At 38.4% G+C, this 19460-nt stretch overlaps 1 protein-coding gene and 1 long non-coding RNA gene across 14 annotated transcripts in view; one reads left to right on the top strand and one right to left on the bottom strand.

Moving 5' to 3' along the window:
• Positions 1 to 19460, bottom strand: part of SPIDR (scaffold protein involved in DNA repair) — a 434037-nt gene that overhangs the window by 270140 nt on the left and 144437 nt on the right. For all 12 annotated transcript variants that reach the window (XM_072813794.1, XM_072813796.1, XM_072813795.1 and 9 more), the window contains one exon: positions 18276 to 18376. In XM_072813794.1, coding sequence (XP_072669895.1) covers positions 18276 to 18376 — 101 coding nt within the window. The remainder of the gene's footprint in view (positions 1 to 18275; positions 18377 to 19460) is intronic.
• LOC140626171 (uncharacterized) lies at positions 1129 to 13278 on the top strand. 2 transcript variants are annotated; one of them, XR_012025372.1, is made up of 3 exons: positions 1129 to 1248; positions 6413 to 6469; positions 13020 to 13278. It is a non-coding gene; the product is annotated as an uncharacterized lncRNA (long non-coding RNA). The 2 variants fall into 2 exon arrangements; XR_012025371.1 differs by lacking the exon at positions 13020 to 13278 and adding an exon at positions 8948 to 10099.

The raw sequence follows: 19460 nt of genomic DNA, 5'->3' as shown, positions 1-19460 counted from the left end.
ATCACCATCTCCCTGGTGAACAACCTGAACCCAACTTTCTTTTCCCATCCAGATGAGTTTATTGCTCTTCTTTATGTTATCACTGCACGTCTCACTTACCATTATTTTCACACATAAAATGAATAGTTTTGTTTACTAAACCATGAACTCAATGCAGTATCTGAATCAGTACTAATAAATACGTATGGATAAGTCAACTCTACTACAAATTGATGTAAAGAACGTTGGGAACTATTTTATTAGTCTTAGTTTCATTGTTAACCAAGATGATTTCCCCTTACCTCAACTGGACGTGATACGCATCCAAAGAATGTAAATTAACTGTGATTCAAGTGCTGCTCTAAGAAGAAAAATAAACAATATATTCCAAAATCAAATCCAAGTGATGTTTTATCTATTCACTATTTGTATCTGAAAACCACTGTTTTCTTCATTAACATGCAATGAAATCTTAATTGTGTTGTTCGTACATAATCATACTATCTTTTCTTTTGAGAGGTTCTAACTATGCCTAATTTTACCAAGGATTCCCAGATATCTAGCAATATTATGGTCCTGTGAGTATTCAATGTGTGAGACTCTTATTAGTTGCAAAATTGCATTATTATTGTTTGTTAAATAAAAGCTAGTTTCTGAGTAAATTTTATAAGCTGCCATCAGATTCTTTTCATAGATAATTTCACAATAAAACTCAGAAAGCTCCAAAGCAGGAGGTCCAGGTTGCCTAAAAACTATATTCTGAAGAAATTCACATCTTTACCCTGTAAACAGCAAAATTACTTTTTGTTTAAAATTTATGTTCTCCCATAAAATTTTAAGTCATCTGGCAATGATGAACAGACACATTTGTTAACCACAAGTGCTTACTGAACTATAAACAATTGTGCTTTCACTTCTTGATTCCACATTTTTTTTTGCCTTTTCACCCAGTTTAAAATATTCTTCACCAAAAGCCACAATAATCCTAAGCATGAAATAGAAATCTGAAACCCAACTCTTAAAAAAAAAAAAAAGAAAGAAAGAAAGAAAGAAAGAAAGAAAAAGCCTAGATAATACTGACCAGGCGATCGGAATGTTCATTGCAGTCTAAAGCAATGAAAACAATCAGAATGTAGCAAAGCCACCTAGAATCACAGTGTCACAGTACTACCATCAGAAACATTACTGTGACTTTTTCTGCCGAGGCAGCCTACTGTTTTGGGAGAGGGTGAAAAGGCAATAAACGGTCCAGTTTTTTAAGAAATCTAGGTAAGGAAAAAGTATAAAAAGGTTCCAGGAAGACAATGGATCCCTAAGCAAAGTTTATATAAAAAACGGACAAGAGGGATATTCTGGATTGAATGTTTGTGCCCCCCATAAATTCATATGTTGAAGTCCTAACTCTCTGTGTGACTGTATTTGGAGATAGAACCTCCAAAGAAAGTAATTAAAGTTGAATGAGGCCATTCAGTGGGGCTCAGATCTAATAGATTAGTGTCCTGGTAAGAAGAGGCACCAGCAATCCCAATCTCTCTCTACCAAGCATAGAGCAAAGGCTACAAGACCACACAACCAGATAGCTGCTGCCTACAAACAAGGAGGAGCAGAGCTCTCACTTGAGAAAATGACCATGGTAGCACCCTAATCTTGTACTTCTAAGCTTCTAAAAGTGTGAGAAAAAAAATTCTGTTGTTTAAGCCACATAATCTATGGTATTTCGTCACGGCAACTCAAGCTGGGTACGGCTGTAACAAATACCTAAAAATGTGAAGTGGCTTTAGAGCTGAGTTAGAGGCTAGAGGAGTTCTAAGGTGTATTCTAGAAATATATATGTTAAGGATAATTCTGGTGGGACATCAAACAGAAATGAAGAGGAGATTATTAGAAACTGGAGGAAAGGGGATTGCTATGAACTGAATGTTTGTATCCCACCAAAATTCATATGCTGAGGTCCTAATCCCTAATGGTGGTATTTGGAGGCGGGGCTTTCAGAAATAATGAAGTCATGAGGATGGAGCTCATATGAACAGGATTAGCCCCTTATAAGGACAGACACAAGAGAGATGATCTTTCTTTTTGCCATGTGAGGATATAAGCAAGGTGGCTGTCTACAAACCAGAAAGTTGGCTTTCACCAGGAACCGAATCTACTGGCACCTTACGCTTGGACTTCCCAGAATCCAGAAGTGTGAGAATTAAATACCTATTGTTTAAGCCACTCAGTCTATGGTATTTTGTTATAGCAGCCCAAACTGATTAAGACAATAATTGTTATAAAGTGGCAAAGAACTTGGCTGAATTGTGTTCTAGTGTTTTGCAGAAGATAGGACTTGTGAGCCACAAGATTAGATTATTCAGCAGAGATTTCTAACCAAAATGTAAATGGTATATAGCCTGCATCCTCCTGAATTAAGAGTAAAATTTGAGAGAGGAGAGATGAATTGAAGAAGGAATTGTTAAGCAAAAAGGAAGCAGCACTTCAAGACTTGGAAAGTTCTCTGCCTGTCCATATTGCAAAAAATAAAGCATTTTGGACAAGAACACCAAGGGTGTGGCTAGACTATCACTTGATAGTGAGATTGCACAATGTATGAGCAAAAATACTGCTATTTGAACTGAGGAGACAGACACTAGAAGTAATGAAGGAAGGCTGTCAAAAGAGGACTATTCTTTTGGGAATATGCATCATCTTTCAAAAAAGGGAAGGATGACTCTAAAGGTGCTGCCTGCCACTCAACCCTAGGCCCAGCGGGCAGGGCTGATTATTTCTCCTGGTTTTCAAAGGATAGGTGTACTTTTTTGGTTTAGCTGGGTCAGTCTGCCTCCTCCTTGCCTCAGTGGTGAGGCCTCTGCAGAAAGCTGTAAGAGCAAAGGCCCTACTGAGCCATAGAGGTAACTCTGATATCCCAGTAGACCTGGAGGGCAGAGCACTGAACTAAAGGAATTTTCCCTGAGCCTTAAAATCTAATGGAATTTTCCTTGGTAGTTTTGGATTTACTTGAGACTTACCACCCCCTTCTTCTTTCCCATTTCTTCTTTTTGAAATGAAATGCCTATCCTATACCTGTCCCAGCAGTATATTTGGAACCACATTAACTTGTCTTGTTTCACAGGCTTATAGCTATTAAGGAATTATGCCACCGGATGAATGGTTCCTAGACTCCCACCCACCTATGATTTAGATGATATTTAGAGATGAGACTTTGGACATTAGACTTGGGAGTTGATGCTGGAATGAGTTTAACTTTAGGGACTGTTGGGATGAAATGACTATGTTTTGCATATGAGAAGGGCATGAATTTTGGGAGGTCTTTGGCAAATGCTTTGGACTGAATGTTTGTGTCCCCCCAAATTCACATGTGAGGCTCTAACCCTAACCTCCAGTGTAGCTATACTTAAAGATGGTGCTTCTAAGGAAGGAATTAAGGTTAAATGAGGTCACAAGGATGGGGGCACAGATTCAGTAGGATTCTAAGAGGCACTAGCGATCTGTCTTTCTTCTTGTGCACAAAGAGGTCATGTGAGCACCCAGCTAGATGCAGCTATCCATAAGCCAGGAAGAAAGCTCTCACTGGGACTGGATCATGATGGTTAACACCCTGATCTCAGAATTCTGGCCTCTGTGAGAAGAAATGTCTGTTTTGTAAGCCCCCCCACCCCCCGATCCGTGGCACTTTGTTATGGCAGCCCAAGCTGACGGAGGGAGACAGAAGCATTCCAGGTTAATCTTTCCAATGGGTGAAGTGTAGAGGACCACCAAATGTGAATAATGCCCCTGCTCCTCTGAATACTCAAAGCAAGGCCCTCTTTATCAAAAAAACTTCCTCATTTAAAATACCTTATTTCATAACACTATAGGTAATATTCTTGGCTAGGAAAATAGGTTTAAAGTGGTACCCAAAAATCACACTGAAAACAACTTTTAAAAGCTCTTACGGCTAAAGAAAAGTAGAGAAATAGATATCTAAGTATCTTTTTTATAAATGTAACATCAACTGAAAAATAGATGTGTTGAGAAAATTTTCAGGCATCGTAACATAGCAAATTACTAACTGTAGATGATTCGAAGAGTGCTGTAGGGTTTAGAGGCTCACACCTACCTTCCTCTAAACAATACTGAAGAAGGCCAGAACTGCATGCACATCTGTACAGAAGAGCACACCCTCTGCATGTGGAAACACTATAAACACACTTACTGATGCATTCATAGAATCCAGGGTGCCTCTACTGTCTTACTATTCTTTTTTTTTTTAAGATTTATTTATTTATGATAGACAGAGAGAGAGAGAGAGAGAGAGAGAGGCAGAGACACAGGAGGAGGGAGAAACAGGCTCCATGCCTTGGACCCCGATGCAGGACTCGATCCCGGGACTCCAGGATCGCGCCCTGGGCAAAAGGCAGGCGCTAAACCGCTGAGCCACCCAGGGATCCCCTGCCCTACTATTCTTGATACGTATTCCAAAACCAATCCTCAAACCTCTCCTCTCCTGTAACAATTATTTAGAAAGGATATTCTAATGAACAACTTCTAATTCATTAGCTGAGTCACTTTATATTAGGTCAAAACAGGCAAAATCTACAATTAACCAGAGCAGCGCATGTCCTAACAAGTACAGCAAATTCACAACTACTAAACAAAAGTAGGTATTTCAGTCTTGGGTGCTGTATCTGTTCAACAATATTATAACAAACACTAACAGGGAAGAGGGGAGGAAAGGAGAAGGGAAAGGAACTTAAGGATTAAAATGAGATGATGTCATGAACGTGCCTCTCTTGAAAATCATGCAGCGAGAGACCAGACAGTTCCAATCATGGAAAAAGTGCAAAGGAAGCAAAACACGTGCAGGGACTCCTTCGTGAAAAATGCTCAGAGTGCCTTTACATGGGAACAGCACACAAGACAAGGTAAAACAGCAAGACAGAATTTTAAAGTCAAAAGAACCCAAGGCCTAACAAATTCAACTGTGATCAGTAAAGAAAGTGAGGCACAGATCACCGTGCCCCACATGTGCCCACATAGGCTTTGGGTTCTGGCACAGCTGAGGCCAGAACCAGCATCTCCCGAGGACTGTGTTTGCACTCAGATGTCACATAATGTTTTTAAATTCCCCACTGACATCTATTTGTTTGCATCATAAACACCTCCTCAGTTACCAGACACTGATGGGAGCTTCTGGGTAAGCCCTACGCGTCTCTGCAGCACTCTGCTCAGCTATTATTCACTTATACTCTGTGTCATTACAGTATAACACGATACTGGCAGTAAAAGTACAAAGGGACAAAAGTCTATTAGGCCCAGTAGCCAAATGCATCATGAAGGACACAGCTAAGCCATGAAGGAGGTGTTCAGCATCATGCACAGGTGTGGGGAAGTGGGAAATGAGACGACATCAGGTAGGCTGGGCACGTGACCAAGAATGCCGCACAAGACAGCCTAAAGGTGGTGAACACTTATTCCAAGGGTAATAAGCAGTCAAAAGAAAAAGCAGAATCATGAAATTATCAGATTTGCCTCTTAGGATGATGACTGTGATAGGCTGAAAATGAGGAAAGGTCAGTGGCAGGGAGACCAGATGGAAACTGACACAATCATCCAGGCATGAGAGAATTTGAGCCTTAACTAGTAGCAGATGCAATACATGAAGAGCTCTGACTTGAGAGTTCTGAGGCTGAATCATCAGAATATAGGGGCGACATGGATTGAAAAACATGTACAAGAAAGTCTTAATGGAAAATAGCTCAATTAAGACCAAGAAAGGCAAGTGCTGGGGCACGCTGGGTCTGTGGAAGGTGCAGAGTTCTTAGGTGCCGGTAGGGTTGGGGCTGGCCAAGAAAGGCACCAGGACACAGAAGGACCAAACCTCCTTGGGGAGGCAGCATGCAGATCCTCGATTACCCATCAAGGCCACGAGGACAGGAAGAGGGCCAGGACAGAAGTCTGAGGAACATCTGCTGAAGTTGCACACAAAAGAGGAGTCAGCAAAGAACCAAGAAGGAGGGATCCCTGGGTGGCGCAGTGGTTTAGCGCCTGCCTTTGGCCCAGGGCGCAATCCTGGAGACCCAGGATCGAATCCCACATCGGGCTCCCGGTGCATGGAGCCTGCTTCTCCCTCTGACTATGTCTCTGCCTCTCTCTCTCTCTCTCTGTGTGTGTGTGTGACTATCATAAATAAAAAAAAAATAAAAAAAAAACCAAGAAGGAAAACGAACATGGGAAGAGCAAACCAGGAGGGAGGGTGCCCAGCTGTGTGAGTACTGCAGGAAAAAACTAATTAATGGAAATGAAGCATCACAGTAGGACGAAAAGGGATATGAGAGTGGGCCTCCCCACCACTCTTATAAATCACTATCACAAAACAAAAGCGCAGCTTCCAATTTTTTACAACTTTACAAGGCATTTCACTAACCCAAGAACTTGTTTATTCTGTTTGCAGGTTGAAAAAGTTCCTATTTGGTAACAGAAAAATTTACAACTGCATCTAGTCAGAAAGGTAGGTAGTACTGTGTGATAAGCAGGAGCAGCGCTCTTAGAGCACTTTCTTTCATTAAGATTCACACTGCATGGGCTACCAGAGCAGGGCCACCTTCCTTGGCAATCCCTACTGAAAGACGAGGAAAAAGTCAAGTCTGGGCTTGTACTTTCAAAGAGTCTTCTCCAGGAAGCAGGATCCCAAATGGAAAACCTATAACCCCTTTGAAAACAAAATGAGCTAAAGAAATTTAGAAAACTAGATTGGTGAAACGGTCAAGAGGACAAACAAGATTTCTAGCATTCACAAATGCCAGTCTGCTATGAACTTAGGCTTGAGGGTAAAAATGACGACTCAAGAGAGCCAAAAATAAAAAGAAAATTGCTTCCCTGCCAATATCAATACTTTACTAATTGTTGAAAACAGGGCTTTTAAGATGTAGATAATGTTCATCATTGACAAGGTCCCAATTTAACACTATGAATGAATTTTTGTTTACTGAACTACATATAGAATTCAACAAGAAACATGTTTTGCCTGCTATACAATTCATTCAGAATGGGCCAACTGTGCAGTCTTATTTTCAGATCATTTACACCAGAAAACAGACATAAAGATTTTTTTTAAACCTCAGGCCTATGAGAAAACAATCTTAAAACTGGAAACTACTATTTTTCTTTTCATATAAAAAGAAATGGAGACAGCATAGATTAAGTAATCTACAGGGAACCCAAAGGCATCACTGAATTCTGCTGTGTCACCAAACCACATTTTATAGATTTTTTACGTAGAAAAATTCACAAGACATAATTTCTAAGAAATGAAGGTAAGAATGGATTGGCAGACGCAGCAGAGGTGTGACAGAGACACTAGCAGAGAGCTGAGTGTGGTAGTATTTCCTCCTCTATTTCTCAGGACCCATCATTTATTTTTAATGAAGTTATGAAATAACATTATGAAAGTCAAGAGTTCAAATATGAACCCTTCATACTCCTTGTTAGCTTACACTTACAATGATCATTGGAAATTATAGTCATTTAAGACATGAAATCACAGCCCTAACACTGGACAAACTAATACCATAGTGGGTCTCCCAACCTGACTACCTCAGCCCAGAGAATTCATGTGAATTCTGAATTGTTCTTGCACAGGATGGCAAAAAGCCATATTAAATACGATGGCTACAGCAAAATTTGGATAGGGGTAAAAAAGAGAAAAAAAATAAAGCTTCGACATGTAATTGGCTTTCTGGTTTTACTGGCTGGAGGAAGCTGGAGATAAGCCAGAGACAGCTCCCCTGAGCCCAAAGGAAAGGGGAAGTCAAGAAAAGGAACTACAGCCAAACTGGAGTCGACCCACACGGAGCAGGTCACTGCAGTGTCCCCTCACTGGAAACTAGAGTGGTAAATAAGGTACATCAAACTTTAAGAAAAAGAAGTTTAAGTGACTTTTTAAAGACTGTGTACTCTAAAACAACAACCCTTCTTCAATCCATGTCATTCTCATTCTGTAAATCTAAATACATTGTTTTATAAACTTGTCCTATTTTGCCCCAAATCCCCTATGTCTCCACGGAAACAAAATACTTATGAGGCATAAAATGTTGCCCAAAATTACACAAATTAAATGAACAGCTCACAACAGCTCTCTTTCCTAACTTTAAAAACACAGCTACAGGAGACTTAGATTAAACCATATGTATTTCCTAACAATTATTTCTTGTCTAAATAAAGGGCTCATACTTTGCCAATCAACTTGCTTTGATAGAAATAATCAGCCCACCATTTTCTACCCCAAATTATTCTTTAATTGTGAGATAATATTGCAGCAAAGAAATTAGGTAAGTCTTTTGAGACACACACATATTTACACAGGATTCTTGGCTCTTCTTTCCACTCACACCACTGTTTCTGGATAGAAAATGCTGGCCCTATTAGAAATAACAAATACCCACCATTTGCTTCAACGTGGATGGAACTGGAGGGTATTATGCTGAGTGAAATAAGTCAATCGGAGAAGGACAAACATTGTATGGTCTCATTCATTTGGGGAATATAAATAATAGTGAAAGGGAATAAAAGGGAAGGGAGAAGAAATGGGTAGGAAATATCAGAAAGGGAGACAGAACATGAAGACTCCTGACTCTGGGAAACAAACTAGAGGTGGTAGAAGGGGAGGAGGGCGGGAGGTGGGGGTGACTGGGTGATGAGCACTGAGGGGGGCACTTGACGGGATGAGCACTGGGTGTTGTTCTGTATGTTGGCAAACTGAACACCAATAAAAAATAAATTTATTATTAAAAAAATAAAAGTTTTTATTTATGTTCAAAAAAAAAAAAAAAAGAAAAAAGAAAAGAAAATGCTGGCCCTGACATTCCTTCTTCCTCTCTAGACCACTCAAGTGGTGAGTCTGAAAAATGGGCTCCCCAGACTCAGAGGGGTCCCTGAGAGCAACAAGAAGGAGGCAGGGGCCTGATTTCTGCCTGCCTGTTCCCAACAGGGCCAGCGGGACCCTGCTCCTCAGATCCTGCAGCCACTTCTCCTGGGGTTGGCCAGAGGGACGCTGGGGACAGTGGGTGGCCCAAGGCCAGGGTTCTCTGAGACTCAGCCCTCCTTTGCATCGGGAGCACAGAAATGCCTACGTAAGGTCTGTGCAGGTAACAAGGAGAGCTCCAGGGAGAGTACCTAATGGGAAACTGTGGCGGTGTCAGAGAACAAAACCAAGCCTCTGAGCTTCTTCACAGCTGCTTCTGCTCAAGGACAAACAACAGCTTATACTCTGCATTTTGAAAAACTGCCCCAATGGAAAAACCAGTCTCATTATTAAGCTATTTGCCTCCTGATACAATGGTGCACATTTTAGTAACTGATAAGTAAAATCCAGGGTGCTATTTGCTACTTCTCACTTTTCTTACTTCTTAATTATAAAAGCAATGTATTTGATTCTGATAAATTTCTTCTTTCATAAACGAAATATTTAAAAAGAAACCCTGCCCCAACACCTTTTCCAATGATAACCTTTGTTGATGGTTTTCTACAATTTATTTTATAATATTTACTAATATTTCCAAACTGCTATACAATGTGAAGAAAGCTTAAAGGCATTGGTTAGAATTGCTCCAGAGCACTATTCTGAGTATTTTATTATAGTTAATCATCAGCACAAGGAATAGTATATGGATTCTTTCAATTTCTTTTGAAATTGTATAAATAAAACATTCTTTAAGGAATAATTCGCTGTAATCATTCTACTCTACAATTCCTAAGAAATAATATACTTTATTCCTTCTAGTTTTGTTTCTTTTGTCTAGTTTTCCAAAAAGCACTTGAATAAGTAAAGTTTCACAGACATTATTAAAACATCTTCAAGTGCAAAATACTGTTTTGTTTCCTTCTAAAGACTAAAGCTTTACTATTTTAAATAAGGAAGCAAGAAAAAATTAATTATAATGCTATAATGGGGTCAGACACTGTGTCAGTGATGGAAGCATATATGTTGCTTAATAAAAATCTGGATGAACGAATAAAAGAAACAAGAGTAATAATAATGGTGGTTATAGCAGTACCTACTTTATAAGCATGTGTTAAGCTGCATGTCTATGTTTTCTGGTCTTTCTTCTTTGTTTATGTTTCAACACAAGATATAATTTAATAAAAGGAAATATTCACATGGTAAAAGACATCTAAATAAAAATTCTGTTGCATCCACTGCATCTAATGCATAAACCATTTTCCAAAGGTTTAAATTGTACTTTTATATTTCATTACCTGAACATAATATATACTAATGTAAATTGCCTCTTACTGGTCTTCAATAATAACCTAAAGAAATCTTTCAATTATAATGATTTTGCACAAAGGAAAAAAAATTAAAATATGGGCTATTCAGGCCAACAGGTACATGAAAAGATGCACATCACTAATCACTAGGGAAATGCAAATCAAAACCACAGTGAGATATCACCTTGCACCTGTTTGAATGGCTTGCACCAAAAAGAACAATAATTAATGTTGGCAAGAATTTGGAGAAAAGGAAATCCTTGTGCACTGTTGATGGGGATGTAAACTGGTATAACCTCTGTGGAAAACAGTATGGAGATTCCACAAAAAAATAAAAAAGAGAAATACCATCTAATCCATCAATTCTATTTCTGGGTATTTAGTCAAAGAAAGTGAAAACACTAACTTGAAAAGATATCTGCATCTCCATATTCACAGCAGAATTATCTACAATAGCTGAGATCTGGAAACTACCTACGTGTCCATCAATAGATGAGTAGATGAAGAAAATGATATGTGCACATATATACACATATACATGAGCACACACACACATACACACTGGAAAAAAAATATATGCACAATAGGATGCTACTCAGTCATGAGAAGGAAATCTCGCCACTTGTGGTAACACAGATGGACCCTGAGGGCACATGTTAAGTGAAATAATTCAATGATCTCACTAATATGTGGAATCTAAACAAAAAAATAAAAACAAAACCAAAACCCAAAAATATCCCCAAATAACAGAGAAAGACATCAGATTTGTGATTACCAGAGCTGGAAAGGAGCAAGCGAATGCACACACAGTGCACATGTGTTGCAGGGGGGAACTGATGAAGATTATTAAAAACTGTAAACTTCCAGTTGTAAGATTAAATAGTACTAGGGATGTAACCTACAAAACTGACTACAGTCAATGCTAAAACAGTAAATACTAGTTCTCATCATAAGTAAAAAATTTTATCTTTTCTTATATCTACGTAAGAAGATAGATGTTAACTGAACTTATTGTGGGATCATTTTATGATATTTGTATAGCAAATATTTATGCTGTATGCCTTAAACTTATTGATTTTCTCACTAAAACTAAGGAAAAAACAGAAACAGAAAAAAATTGGACTATTCAAAATCTCAGTTAAACAGAACATAATTTTTCTGGCAAAAGTTAAGAAAGAATAAAACCTCCAATGTTTCATAATTAGTTAGCTAATTGAAAACACTGATTCTCGTCTTCAGTTGATTCACTAACTGAAGTGATCTTAAATATCCAAAAAAACTTAAAAACAAAAAACAAAAAAAAAAACCCCACATTGTTTAACAACTGACAGTGAAAAACAGGATTTAAAAGAGTAGCAGCCCTATCTCCATCCCCAAATCAGTTTTCCTCATTTAACAAACAATTTCTGATTCTATGGGACTAATAATAGAACATTTTGGGTACTTTTATGATCTGGAAGGCATAGTGCAGCTCTGAAGTGTTCTGGAGACAATTAGTGACATGAAGAAGTGTGTAGGTACTGCCTCACTCGGTGCCTGGCAGGAAGGAGCATTCAGTGGGAGCCATCACTTAAATTATCTGCATCAATCTGAAATCCGGTCTCACCAATTTGCATCAACTCTGAAAAACTTTCAAGTCTGGTATCCAGAAATAAAGGAAGAAATAATAAATAGCAGATTTTTCCCCTAAATTCAGAGGCCATTCTCTGCAGGAGAAACAAACAACAAATAAAAACCCCATAAAAAAGCAACAAAAGGGGACATGTATAATAAAATATGGCATTGGAAAAACAGTAAGGCAGTGAATATAATTTTGTAAAAGTTATGGTTGGAAAATGAAATGTTCTCAATGCAAAGTGACTAGGAAATTAAAATAATAAGATAAATGAGAAAACAGTAACTCCTGAAAAGTGAACACATTTACTTTAAGCAGATACCCTAGTGGTGCATAGTTAAGTCATCTAAAAGGGTCTGGCAATCCAGTAACTGTGAATCCTACGGAGACTCAGCACCTCATGGAGCTGAGCCAGCATGGGCATTCCACCAACTAACTGAGGGGGGCGCCCTGAGGGGCTGGCTCGTGCCATAAGTGGAAAGCAAGGGTTCCCTGATGGCAGTATGGGAGAAAGGCATTATGGAAGCCATAGCATTTTGTGGCCTACTCTTCACAAAATTTCAGCTGACCTTGACCCAGTGGCAACAGGCAAAAAAAAAGATAAAAATGCTAATACAAAAGCTGTTAAATACGAATACCAATATGAATAAATAAGTCTGTTCTTTACTCTTATAATACTAATTGAAGTTCAAGACAATATATTTATTTTTTTAAACTTTTTTTTAAAGATTTTTTTTTTTAATTTTTATTTATTTATTTTATGATAGTCACAGAGAGAGAGAGAGAGAGAGAGGCAGAGACACAGGCAGAGGGAGAAGCAGGCTCCATGCACCGGGAGCCCGACGTGGGATTCGATCCCGGGTCTCCAGGATCGTGCCCTGGGCCAAAGGCAGGCGCCAAACCGCTGCGCCACCCAGGGATCCCTTTTTTAAAGATTTTTATTTATTTATTTATTCATGATAGACAGAGAGAGAGAGAGAGAGAGAAAGAGAGAGGCAGAGACACAGGCAGAGGGAAAAGCAGGCTCCATACCCGGAGCCCGATGCGGGATCACACCCTGGGCCAAAGGCAGGCGCCAAACCACTGACCCACCCAGGGATCCCTAAGACGATATATTTATTATGTTTGCAACACACAAACATGCACAGAAAACCTGTATCATTTTTTACCTTCACAGGTATATCAGAAGCGTCCTCAAGTGAGAACGCACACACACTCTTAGTGACCACTCTCAACATATTTGATAGCCACGTGCTGAAGAAAAAGATAATTCAGAGGGAATTCTGCTTTGGACACCGGTAAATGCTACTGTACTTCACAGATTTTACTTGTTTCTTTTTCTCCCTTACAATCTTTCTCAAATTTAGAGTGAACTTTTCAGAACAAAAATCTCATAATGAAAAATAACTTCTCTGAAGAACGTCTTTTTTTTTTTTTGGTTTCATTAGCTTTTTTTCCCCCATTCTCTTCCTAAACAATACAAGGAGTTCACAGGATTTATCCATCTAAGAATATTCTTAACTATTTTTAGTTTTAAAAACTTGAATATCAAACATATTGTGAAAATATTTGTCACACTCTTATTAAACACAGGCTGAGCAAGGGAATCGGGGCAGACTTCACTACACTCATGTTTCCAGAACTCAGTCATGCCCCAGGCATACATTATCGGTGCCTACCTGGATCTGCCTCCCAAAAATCTATCTAGAAGGAGATGGAATATGATCACAGGCCACTGAGACAGACTGATGCAAATCTGGTTCTGTGACCTGCTGGCGAGACACACAGGGCTGTGCCTGTCCACATTCTCTTCATCTTTAAGTAGGATCAGAAGACCTAACTGGAAGGGTTATCGTGAAGATTAAACGGATTAACAAATCCATGAAATGCTTTGGATATCACATAATAAAAACTGGCCATCACAAAGGAATGTTGGAAAACTGTTTCCATTCAGAATGGAAGAAAAATAAAATCATCCTTTCCCATTCCACAGCCACATTTCAAAATGTATATTTCTAAGGCATCACATGGAAGGTGGACAAAATAGACAGAGGGGATTATTAAGTACAAACGTTCAGTTATAAAATAAGTAAGTCATGGAAATAAAAAGTACAGCACAGAGAATATAGTTAGCATAGTCAACAGTATAATGTAGCAACACTGCATGGTGACAAATGGCAACCACACTTACGGTGAGCACTGAGTCATGCACAGAACTGCCATATCAGTAAGTTTGTTGTACACTTGAAACTAATATAACGTATGCTAATTACACTTCAATAAATTTTAAGAAAATCCAATTATGGCCTCCAGACCCTTAGTGGTGAGGCCTCTGGCCCCCTCTTCTCTGCCTGTCAACTCACACACCCATCTACATTAGCGTTCATATGCTGCACACACACTTCTCTGTTCTGTCGCCAACCTCAGTCCCTTCTTCTTAGTGATGACGATAAAACAGCCAAGGAAATACGCACACATTTAAAACTTGTTCAAGGTTGAAGAATATTAATATATGACTTTTATACTGAAATATACTCAAAGGTATAAACAGGGAAAACAACGATTCTAAGTGGGAGTTATAAAATAGCCCAGAAAAAGTGAATTAAAAAATGAAATCTACAAAGATGTCAAAAAAAATTATGCTATGTTAGAAATATTCGTTGAAATATTTGATACTAATATGCAATGTCTTATAAAACTAGACATGCACTTATTATAACACCTGGTAATTGCTGCCTTGATCATTTGTATCAGAAAAATAAAAACCTGTGTTCACTCAAAAACTTGTACACTAATATTCATAGCACCTTTATTTGTAATAGCCCAAATATGGAAATGATCGAAATGTCCCTCAGTTAAACATATTGGTACATCCATATCATGGGCTACCACTCACCAGAAAAAGGAAGTTAGCTACCGATACACATACAAACTTAGATAAATCTTGAAGGAATTGTGTTGAGTGAAAAAAGCCAATCTCAAAAGGTTATACACTGTATTATTCCATTTACATAAATTTTTGAGATGACAAAACTATGGAAATGGTGAGATTAGTGGTTGCAAAATGTAAGAAAGGAGGGTGCGAAAGAAGTGTTTGTGGCTATGAAAGGGTAGCCTGAGGCATTGTTGCGGTGGACTATTCTGTATCCAGACTGCGGTGGTGCGCACCTGAATCTGCACATGATAAAATCACATAAACAAAACAAACTCACAAGTACATGTAAAACTGATAAAGTTTGAATAAGGTCAGTGATTGTATCCTGGATTAACTGTATCTTGAAGGAAATAAAGATGGACTGAGTGCTATACTTCATATCTAACCAAAAACCAAGATGTGGTTCCTAAAATTACTACTAATCCGAGATTTCTCAGTAAACCCATTAGAAGGGAAAGCCAAGCCTGATGTATTCATCTGTTCAGTCAAAATTAACCTAAGATGAACAATCCACTTCTGTGTGTAAGATATAAAATGGAATCTGACTTTAGGACTTGTAAGCCGGAAGGCACATCCAAACCCTAAGGTGGAGGAAGAGCAGCTGATTTTGGTTGCCTCTAAACTATCAGATGTGGTATGAAAATGACCTCAGAATAATGCTGTATCTCTTTATTCTCACCATCTACGAGTGCTGACTCTGTCCCATAGCCATACGTGCTCCTACGTAGCATGGGAGTCACTGTTCGCAGGAGCTCAGTCGAGACACTTACGTAGGAAAGTAAGAGGCTCAGAGGCTTTAGATTAACCATATAGAGAGTGTCATAAATTCATCACTGCATCTCAGTTGTTTCCTAGATTTTCATTCTTGGAATTGGGGGGTAGAAGGAGGACCTCTATTTAATATTTACAAGTTTTCCCTTTATTTACTCAATTACAAATATATAGAAATAAGAAAATATAATTTTCTAAACTGAAAGAAAAAACTTCTGCCAAGCCACAAGGTAAACAAAATAGTGAAATGTTCTTCCCAATACATGTTTATAATAAATATAAAAAGGAATGAGAAGAGGCGCCAGGGTGGCTCAGGCGGCTAAGGGCCTGCCTTCAGCTCGGGTCATGGTCTCAGGGCCCTGGGATGGTGTCCCGCATTGGGGCCCCTGCTCAGCCGGGAGCCTGCTTCTCCCTCTGCCTCTGCCCCTCCCCCTGCTTGTGCTCGCCCACTTGTTCTCCCCTCTCTCTCAAATAAATAAATAACCTTTCAAAAATAAAAAAAGGAGGGATCCCTGGGTGGCGCAGCGGTTTGGCGCCTGCCTTTGACCCAGAGTGCGATCCTGGAGACCCGGGATCGAATCCCACGTCGGGCTCCCGGTGCATGGAGCCTGCTTCTCCCTCTGCCTGTGTCTCTGCCTCTCTCTCTCTCTGTGTGACTATCATAAGTAATAAATAAAAATAAATAAATAAATAAAAATAAATAAATAAAAATAAAAAAAGGAATGAGAAAAATAGCATGATGTATTACAAGACACCAAGGAGAGGGTCTGATGGACCTGAAAAATAATACATTGATGTAAAAGAAACAAAAAATGAAATCCAAATCTAAAAATGTTCAGACTCGTCAAAGAAAAATCTATTGAAAGGGCACCTGGCTCAGTCAGCACTGCACATGACTCTTGACCTCAGGATTGTGAGTTCAAGTCTCATGTTGGGTGTGGAGCTTAGTTAAAAAAAAAAGAAAAGAAAGAAAGCAAAATCTATTGGAGATGGGTACATTCATATACCAAATTAATGGATTCATTTTGGGCTCTGTGCTTTTTATTTTGCCTTTGTCTTTTATCATGGCATAATTTATATCCCCAAATTATAAGGAACATTCCAAATAAGCTTTTTGGTGCTTATGAGCCAAATAAAAGGTCGTATTTCCCCTCTTCATTCCAAGCACACAGTCACACTTATTTTACTTGGTATTTTTCTATTCCAACTCTAGAAGATACCTCTACTCTGTGCTTTACACTTGGATCAATTCACTGTAATGAGAAGCCAAGGACAACAATGTAGAATGATTCCTGGTATATATCAATATGAATATCAACATGAATAATTAAGAAGGTAATCTGACACCTCCCTATCAAAATCATTAGATTTTAGGGGATCCTACACAAGATTCATGATTTACAAATTCAAATTTATGTCCTCTACTCCTTAAATCAGTGGACCTACACGTTGAAAGACTACATTTTCCCAAACAAAAATCACATTTGTATCACTATTTCTATTTTGCTGGTTTCTTAATCACTTGCCTTCTTTAATCTTTTCTCCAGCCTAAACAGATCATCTAATAAAAGCCTTAATAGATCAGTGAATAAGAACATGGACTACATATATAACCTCAATCTGGACTTACTCATCTACACCATATATTCAACCTACAGCTTTTGTCCCTGGAAAATAAGGAAAGCAAATTGAATCTTAGAGCACATTTTACATACTAAATGATTTAATATGTAGTAAGCCCTCAACATTGTACTTACCATACAGTAAGCCTCCAAATGTGATACAACAATGACAGAGACAATGCTGAAGGAGAAAAGAAGGCAGACAGAAGCTATTTTTCCCCAATTATTTCCTAGGAATTTTTTTAAAAAGATTATTTACTTATTTATTCATTAATTCATTCATAGAGACACAGAGGGAGGGGGGCAGAGATGCAGGCAGAGGGAGAAGCAGGCTCCATGCAGGGAGCCTAACATGGGACTTGATCCCGGGTCTCCGGGATCACGCCCTGGACTGAATACGATGCTAAACTGCTGAGCCACCTGGGCTGCCCTATTTCCTAGGAATTTATGTTCCAAATTAAAGTTTCTCCAAGTATTCTTTTTCACCTTGAGGATATTTCCAATATTTCAAGACTATTAAGTCAAAAAAATTCAGGATAAATACCATACTTGACACATAAAGTCCAATCTGGGGTGTTTTTTTATTCCTCAATGTAATACTAAGAACAAATCAGTAGAGGAGTGAAAAAATTACTTTTATGAGGCACAATGTGGCCCCACTGAAAGAGCATGACACTGGCAGTCAGGTGGTTGGGGCTCTAGCCGGTTTCTTCCTCTAATCTGAGTAATCAGAGCAAGTCACTTCCCTCTGCTAGGCTACATACTCTGTCCATTCCCCAAAGAGGAGCTCAGACTAGAAGATCTCTAAGAACCCTCAAGAATCAGCATTCTAGTTTTTTTGTGATGGAAAGGGAAAAAAGGTGTGGCATAAACACTAATGTAGTACAAAGATGGTACATCCAATATCTGGCTTTTTAAGTGTGCAGTGGCCAGACTCCAAGGAAAAACTAGGTATCCCTTAGAACAATTTCTAAGATCTACAGGACACCTGGAGAAAAGAAAAAGTCATGAAAATACTAATGATCAAACTTATATATCTTAATGTTAAATACTTTCAACTGGCACATACTTAACCCACAGTCTCAGATGTCAGTGCAGGCCTTACCTGAAAGTGTCTTTTGGTAAGAAACACACTGATGTCTCCACAAAGAAATGGCAGATCTCTCTCGATTCTGCAGTCCATTTAGTCTTTCTGCTAGCCCGCCTCTGTTCAATAATTATAATGTATTAAGTTAGTTAAAAGAAAAACTTCAGAAGAGTTGAAATATTTATATTTTATACTCTCCAACCAGAGACAAATAGATAAAACATACAAATTCTAACTTACTTGGCATCACGCTCTCTTCCTAGAGGCCCAATCCTCCTGGATCAGTAACCTTTTTAAAGATTTCTTAGAAGCTCAGTTTCTTGATTCTTAGAAATGCAAGCTACTCTGTCAGATCAATTTGACTTCCTTTCTATTCTTTGTTTATTTATCCCATAAACGTATACTGATGGTTTCCTGTTCTACCTAGCAAAGTGCTAGGGCCAGGGATGCAAAGAAGGCAATGAGCGATGCCATGGGGGAGCCTCACAAACTGCTTGGCAGACAGGGACAAAACATATAAATTAAAGTGCGGTCAGAATTGTAGTCAAGAATAACACCTGCAGGGCAGCCCGCATGGCTCAGCGGTTTATCGCCGCCTTCAGCCCAGGGTGTGATCCCAAGGTCCTGGAATTGAGTCTGACGTCAGGCTCCCTTCATGGAGCTCGCTTCTCCCTCTGCCTGTGTCTCTGCCTCTCTCTCTCTCCTCTCTGTGTTTCTCATGAATAAATAAAATCTTAAAAAAAAAAAAAAGAATAACACCTGCAAATGCTGATAGAGAACATTCAAATAGAATTTGTTGATGGGCTTATTAATTGGACCACAGAGACAACTGAGTATAAATCACAAGCACACAACAAAGATACTAACACTATAAAAATAAAACTTCCATGTATGGCAGGAAGATGATTCATAAAAATGGACATACTTCACAAAAACTCTTACCCATCTGTGAATTATACAATATTATACTATTATATATTATTATACTAATATATCAATTATATTATAACATATACTAATACTATATATAAATATATAATTATACACTGCTATATAATTACATTGTTATATATTATAAAATATGATATAACAAGTATATTTTATATTAAATTATATGTAGTTATAATAATGTATATTATTAAATCATATATAATTATATATCTATTGATATGTATATCATAAATACATATGAACATATATTAT

This window comes from Canis lupus, chromosome 37 (genome assembly GCF_048164855.1).
Source record: "Canis lupus baileyi chromosome 37, mCanLup2.hap1, whole genome shotgun sequence".
Classification (NCBI taxonomy): domain Eukaryota; kingdom Metazoa; phylum Chordata; class Mammalia; order Carnivora; family Canidae; genus Canis; species Canis lupus.
This window is presented reverse-complemented; position numbering and strand designations above follow the sequence as displayed.